Genomic DNA, 7,792 nt, shown 5'->3' with positions numbered 1-7,792 from the left:
TAATGTGTTATGTTTGGATTACAAACTTTATGGTTTCCGGCTTTTTCTCTGTTACGTGAGCAATCGGTATTCCGTGTAATATAGTTTTCGGTTGGCGGTTTCTTCTTGAAGCTTTTTAGGTGACGACTTGTTTGAAAATGTGTGTGTGCATATTGTTGTGTGTGAGCTAAAAATATTGTATTTGTGAAGCAAGTTGGAGCTCCTCGTCGATATCTTTTTTATACGACTAGGTCGGCAAACAAGCTACAGCGCTGACTGCTAGCTGACCCTACCTCCTACTTTCCCGCGTTGCCGACCCTAACCCCATTCCACCCCGGTGTCTGGTAACTTTATTCACCACAGAACAACAATATTAATTAAGAGCAGTATGATTTAGCTGTGATTGTTAGTAGGTACTTCACCAGACGGGTTGCTCCATATTTTGAGCAGGATACATTTGTTTGTTGTACTATTGTTTTTTGAAAAAATTGTGTGTCAATAGTCGAACAATTTTGTTGCTTCACAGGTTCCTAATGTAAAAAAAATATTTCAAAGATTTAGAATGTGTTGGTGATCTATTGTCTGGATTTATGTTTTTTTTTTTAATATCACTAGGTCGGCAAACAAGCGTACAGCTCACCTGACGGCAAGCGATTACCGTAGCTTATAGACGCCTGTAACACCAGAAGCATCGCAAGTGCGTTGCCGACCCAATCCCCAATCCCCCCAGGAGGATATGTGTCTTAATTTTTATATGGGAATAATTTTAATTAACTAAAATTAAATTTCATTAATTTCTTTTAACATACGGGCATTATAAAAATTTATCGCTAGTTTACAAATTCGCTTGAATCCATGTGAGGAAGGCCGTAACACGGGTATAAACAGAGGGATGACCGGCTTGACAGGCGTCACCCACGCCAAAAGATACTATCCCGACCTGAAATAAAAAATGAGAAATGTATTTTTAGTGTCTTTTATGTATTTATGTTAGTCAATAATTCATAAATAATAATAATAATTCTACAATAATTAAATCTAAGTTACTTGTTATTACGCCTATTACTAAGTAGGATTCTTTTTTTTAGTGTCAATAGTGCATCCGTCTCCACACTCGATGCTAATTGTCAGTTCAAAGCTTACCTAGAAGTAATCGCTGCGTTTGGCGAGTAAACCTTCTGTTGCAAAAATGCAACTTGATTTTAGTGAAATTAATGATTCCACAAATTTTAACCGACTTCAAAAAAGTAGTAAATTTTTACTAACGGTACTGATTTTTTGAATTCTCTTTTTAATCGAAATGGATGCTTGACATGTGATCCCTCATCATCGCCCTGTAACTTTTTATTATTTTTTTCGATTACCTAAGTTGTATATCTTGTTGGCAAGCAAACATAATTTTTTTTTAAAATATAATATTCGTGTAAAATTGTATGGAAGAGCTTTTATTTTAGATCTTACCAGAGTCCGTTTATTTTTCCATACAACTGTTAAGGGTCCTCCGGAATCTCCTTCACACGTCCCAACTCCCCTTGCGCCGTCCGTACACATTTGACTCCCATGAAGTGGAATGTCAAATCTAGTCTGACATACAGTATTTGTGATGACGTTCAGGTTTACATGGTGAAGAGTTGTTGTTTGCGGGAAGTTGTTTTGAGCTGAAAATGGAAATTATTTTTGACAATAGTTTTAATCCTTCAAACAGTATAATAGGATAAAATGTCATTTAGAAAAAAATATTCCGAATATTGAGTCTTAATTTTTTTGGGTTTGACATTAATAAAAACTTCTTAAAACGGTCTATTGTGAATCTGTATTCGTGATTGATTAAATAGTTGATAAAAATTTTTAAGGAAATGAAGTATTACCATCAGTTGTTTTCCCATAACCGGTCGCGGTTCCTACTAATCCAGAAAAGTCCTGATTGACGTCAGATAAGGCTGGCAATGGAATTGCCTGAATGATGTCTGAAAATAGAAGAATTTTGTAATATAAAAAATGTACAAAATTTTATAGATTTTATTTTAGAGGGATTGTTTCGAACATTTTTGTCTTATTACTAATTTAAAAATATTTTAAATAAAATTTTATATTATAAAAATACGAATAAAAGAAAATTCGAACTTTAAATTTTTAAACTCAGTTTTTTTCTCAAACAGGTTTAATGTAATTTGTCTATCAGGTGTTTTATTCATACGAAATTATATCTCAATAGTTTAGGCACAAGATCTAAAGTATTTAATCTTGTGTTCAAGTTTATGTTTGGCTTTGGCAAGCTTATGTTTGGCTGATTTTTGTACATAGTTGAGTAGTGTATGCGGCTTAAATTAGGGTTTTTTTCGCTTGTATCCCTTCTGTAGGTATAGGGAGACTTTGTCTTTCTAATATGTCTTGTTAGCTGCGTGAAGAGAAGTAAAACTGACGTGGCTTAGTTATTGTCTATCTAAAAAAGATGCCAAGAAACTTGTAATAGTTGCGAATTTGGATGTGAAAAAATATTGAATACCAGTAGTAAATTATATGCGTTGTGTGACTGTATAACAAAAACTTCATCATTTTATTTAGTCATTAAGTGAGTTGAAAAATTTAATTTTATTTATTTCTTACATCTAACATTACAGACAGAACTAAATTTAATAGATATGGGAAAAACAGAAAAAAATAGAATAGTTCATTAACATTGGAACAGAAAATTCAGAATATTTATTACACGAGTAGGAAAGACTAATCATGACTCAAATAATTAACTGCGATTAGAACCACAACGATAAAACAATGACTGTGTTACAACAAAAAAATAAAAAATAAAAAACTTTGAATTAATTATTCACAGCATAAGTATAATATATAAAGTTTTATGCTAGAATTTATGTACCTATTTGTTTTTATATTTATATGTAGACAAAGGTGCCATTTTATTTTTTCATGCTTAGCCAAAACTTTATCTGGAAGAGAAGACAAGGCTTCTTACAAAGACTTTTGTAAGCCTTATTGGTTTCGGTTTGGTTCGATATTTTTTCTGTGTAAAGTATTTTTTGGGTTTGAACAAAAATGGTACTTCTATTGTATGCACTCAGAAAATAAGTAAAATACTAACTGGTGTATTGAACTCTAGGTATCTTCACAACTGCGATATCATTCCTTATGTCATTTGTATTCCAATTGGGATGTAAAACGATATCTTTAGTGACAATCCTGTTTCCTCCCGAGAACAACAGTAGTGAGCCCAAGACGACTGTGAATTGTGATGCTTGGCTTTGACCATCCCACCAGCAGTGCGCTGCAGTGAGGACTCTGGTGTTGGAGACCAGAGAACCGCCACATACTGATGTCCAGCCCGTTGTTAACGTGACGACTATGCCAGCCTGATAATAAAATGACAATTGACGTAAGTAATTGATACAAAGCTACGTTTGAAAATGTGATAGATATGTAGAAATTTAATGTGCTGTGTGGCTACGGCACCATCGAATATATCCACCCCTTCTCTTCCCGTGGGTGTCTTAAGAGGCGACTAAGGGATAACAAGGTTCCACTACCACCTTGGAACTTAAGAAGCCGACCGATGGCGGGATAACGATCTAACCGCTGGCTTTGAAACACACAGGCCAAAGACGGGCAGCAGCGTCTTAGGTGCGACAAAGCCAGCCCTGCGGTCACCAACCCGCTTGCCCAGCGTGGTGAATATGGGCAACACACATGACTTCACGCATTTTTGGCGCGAACTTGTGGAGGCCTATGTCCAGCAGTGGACTGCAATAGGCTAGAATGATGATGATGATGATGATGATGATGATGATGATGATGATGATGATGATGATGAAGAAGAAGAGTATGTAAGAGAAATGTAGCTGTTATTGTTTTTGGTGATTGGTTTCATTGGTGATAAAGATGAAGTGACAAAAGAAGCACCAATTCAAAAAATATATATATGTAAGTATCCGAAATGTCGGGAATCAAAAGTTAATAATAAACCGCGATAAAATCCGAAAAAAGTTGTTTCATTAAATGAGTAAAATTCGCGTAAACATTAGAAAAAAAAAATATATATATTAAAAGGCAAAGATTAACAGGGAAAGAAAGAAAGATATTACGTACTAGAAACATTACGTATAAATTTTGGCTCTGTTTACCTATAAGCGAATACAATATTGCAGCCTGAAAAGTACAGACACAGTATTGGTTGTTGGTAAACGTGTACATATTTACGACGTTACAGTACAACGGTTGAAATTATTGCTTTGTGGTCGAATTTTCAATAAAATTGTGTCTAAAATAACTCGTTATTGCATTCCGAATAAGAACGCATTGACCCAAGTGGTAATCCTGGTCAATAAACTATTGATGCAGGATGTAAACCATACATGGCACCAGAACGCATTGCATTCCGAATAGAAAACAAATATGGAGGCATTTTTTTTAATGAAAAGTGCATGTGTCAGATCCGACGCGAGACTAGAATTTACCCCTTAATCATACATATATCTTCTTTTTCTTCTTCTTCTTTAGGATTAATGGCTTCAAATAGTGCCAAACGTGCACCTCTGATTACACCAATGTCACGCCGAAGTACCTATTTTGGCTAGTCTTTAGATTGAGACCATTCGAATTAATTTTCTAATGAAATTATGCCGATAAGCGGTCAAATTTTGAGCTTACCCCTATTTTTTTCATGAACAGCTAAAAGCGCTGAAAAAGTCACTTTCCGAGTCAATAAACGTCAATGACAATTAATGTCAGCATCAGTTGTTTAACACGTTTTAACTCCTTATATTCTTTTCATACTACGAACATATTATATTGCTTAAGGTGTATGCTCCAAAGAGTGTTAATAATTAGATCAATCTATTGCTTTATTTAAATGAGCGCTGTATATGCAATAGTACTAGACAAATCCCTTGTCAAGGGTTTGGAAACGCAATACAAAAATGGATGCTAAGAAAGGGACAAATGTCTGTATAGATACATTTGTCATGAACTGAAAGCGCTGCACATATTTGCTGTCTGCTCATTTATGAGCAGGCATATATGTATGTACAAATGTAACTGGTGTCAAAGAATATAATTTATATCTCCCTTTCAACTTCCGTTCACCTTGCTCCATCACTCTTTTCGTAACGCTCTCGTCACGCATTCACCAGCTTACTCCCTAAGTCAAGCAAGCGTAAAAAAGCGTTAAAAAATCAAAGAAGTTTTTGTTAATTTTTCTCTATCAAATTTACAAATAAAGTAAGTCGCGATAAATTCATTTTGTACCCCTTGAGTTAGGAAAAAAATGAGTGTAATAAATCAATGCAGGATTTCCATAGTATGTATGGGACACTGTTTGAAAGAATATTTCAAAAGGTTCAACTTTTTTTTAAGTCCATAAGAACTCGATGAAAAGAAAGTCTTACCTGATAAGGAAACGCCATAGCTGTTCCAGCCGGGCTCCCTCCAACTATTCTGGACATACCTTCCACACTCATCATCGAATATGCCTTCGGTATCCCGATAGCCTTATGGTAGCCATCACGAACCACGTCACTTTTCACGAAATAATTTAAGTAGCACAGAATAAGACAAAACGCACGCATAGCGATTGTATTCTTTGTCATTATAACAACATTGTAATTAAAAAGATGACGTTTATGAATCAGAGCTGATATCATTTGAGTTATCGCCGCTGATTGTTGTGAAATTAATTAAGTGTGAGCGATCATTTAGGTCACGTGTACTGATACGTTTTTCACGTTAATATAATGTATGTAAAAAATAAAATAAAATTTGTTCACCATTGTTGTAATGTCAATCAGCTGGTCGCTAACAAAAATAAAATTTCATATAGTTATCAGCTGATTGTTATCTATACATCTATATAAATAAAAAAAATATGGTTGTAAATGCATATGGTTGTATAATGAAAAATTGTGGATGTATCCATAAGCATTTAGTAAAATAACCATTTTAATATTACAAACAGACACTCTAATTTTATTTATTTATATAGATTAAAATTTAATTAATTTTATGTCATGTCCGCCGTCTTAGACTTCGAAATAACTGCCATTTTCGTAATAAACGTCCCAAAAAACATAAATAACACACCAATGTCGATTATTAGGTTTATTTACCTCATTTCACCCTCTAAGGGGCTGATTTTCGGAAAATTACGAAAGAGTAAGTGCTTATTTATTAGTATTATATAGGAGTACTCCTACGAAGTTTCGAATCGAAATGTCTATTTAATATTGTTCCGCCATACAAATTTTGAACCACCATTTTACTCCTTAGGGGTTGAATTTCGAAACTCGGTGCAAAGTTTCCAAGGGTTTAGGCTGGGCGTTAATGAGTGAGTCAGGACTTGTATTTTTTATATAAAGATATATTCTTTTTATGTAGTTTTAATACCATTATTTACATATATTAAAACACATAAATTAAACTAGCTGCACTTAACGGTTTCACCTGCAAGTTTCTAGGAATATCGGGATCAAAACAAGCCTGTGTGTTAGTCTTGGCTTCTAACAAAGTACAAAGCTTCATTACAATTTGTTCGGTAGTGGTTGCATGAAAGCTAACATCATGCATCTATCCCTATTAGTGTCCTATCATTATTACTTATTAGTGTGAAGCAAGGCAGGAATCATCTTGTATGAAATTTTGGAGCTTATTTTAGTTTAATTTAGAAGTCTGATTGTTAAAAATGTTTTTACACAAGGTAAATATTTATTATTACACTAGCTAACCACGCAAACATTATTTTGCCCTATATGTTATTAACTCCCTTGATAAATTAATAATTTAATTAACATTCATATCATTTTTCGTAAATAATCTTTTTTTCTTTCGTCATGACAATTATTGTGTTGTCTCGCAAACGAAAAAACTGTAGTCGAAAAAAAATACATCAAAAACGGACCATCTAGTAAAAAAGTTCTGAGATAACTCTCATGGTAACATGAATACATAAAAAATACAGTCGAATAGAACTTTCTACTTTTTCGGAAGTCGTTTAAAAAGTTTTCCCTTATAAGATGAAAAAAAATAATAATTAGAGACTTGTCCAAGTGTGTACGTACATAATATTTATAATTTCCATCCAAGCAACCAAATTATTTCTTTCTCGCGAAAAAACCACGTTTGAAAGGACTTACTCCATTGCGGGTGGCATTTTATCAGAGGTGTCTCATGTGCGCGATTTGGGGATGACGCTTGATAATCAACTCCGTTTCCATGTTCATATTAAAAATGTTGTCAGGAAAAGTCTTAAGACCCTTTTAGGCTTTATAATTTGCATTTGTAAGGTGAAAAAAACAAAAAAAAAATATACGCTTCCACGCCGCTACGGACGCCATTCACAAATTAATAGACTGATAATGAGTTTTATTTCGGATTTTGTAATCTGTGCGTAAAACTGAGGAAATTACAATGAAAAAAATGTATGCTACAGCCGGTAATATCCCACAGTTGGGCATAGGCTCTTTTCCCATGTAGGAGAAGGATAAGAGCTTAATTTGCCACGTTGCTCCAATGCGGGTTGTCGGACATATTCCCTTCTATGCGTAGCGATTGCTATCAGGTACCCTCCGAAGCACGGTGGGGAGACCCACAAGGACTGCATAAATACCCAGACCACTGAAAAGATCTGTGTGGCCAATACAAATGTTTATCATGTGCGGGATCGAACCCGCAACCGCCAGTGCTACAGTCACAAACCAGTGTTGTGACCTTTGCGCCAATGCGTCGATAAAAAAAGTAAAACGATTCAGTTGTAATATTTTTATTGACATTTTTTTGGAGATAATTATCAATGCTTAAATATATAATTGCT

At 34.4% G+C, this 7,792-nt stretch overlaps 1 protein-coding gene across 1 annotated transcript; it reads right to left on the bottom strand.

Moving 5' to 3' along the window:
* Positions 1-752: 752 nt before the first annotated feature.
* On the bottom strand, positions 753-5,576 carry LOC123658929 (collagenase-like). Its single transcript, XM_045594219.1, has 5 exons — positions 5,376-5,576; positions 3,077-3,344; positions 1,848-1,946; positions 1,441-1,637; positions 753-919 (listed from the first exon to the last, which is right to left on the bottom strand). The coding sequence occupies exons 1-5, from the start codon at positions 5,574-5,576 to the stop codon at positions 815-817; spliced, it is 870 nt and encodes a 289-aa protein (XP_045450175.1). The 3' UTR covers positions 753-814.
* Positions 5,577-7,792: the final 2,216 nt, after the last annotated feature.

This window comes from Melitaea cinxia, chromosome 13 (assembly GCF_905220565.1).
Source record: "Melitaea cinxia chromosome 13, ilMelCinx1.1, whole genome shotgun sequence".
Classification (NCBI taxonomy): Eukaryota; Metazoa; Arthropoda; class Insecta; order Lepidoptera; family Nymphalidae; genus Melitaea; species Melitaea cinxia.
The sequence above is the reverse complement of the archived record's forward strand: the minus strand, read 5'-3'. Positions and strand labels throughout refer to the sequence as shown.

Bases quoted from the DNA above. Each gene is read 5' to 3' on its own strand.
- LOC123658929 (XM_045594219.1), bottom strand. From the start codon at position 5,576: ATGACAAAGAATACAATCGCTATGCGTGCGTTTTGTCTTATTCTGTGC. The intron at 3,345-5,375 runs GTAAGACTTTCT...TTTTATTATCAG, and splicing joins CTATGGCGTTTCCTTATCAG to GCTGGCATAGTCGTCACGTT. The intron at 1,638-1,847 runs GTAATACTTCAT...TTCCATTTTCAG, and splicing joins TTATGGGAAAACAACTGATG to CTCAAAACAACTTCCCGCAA.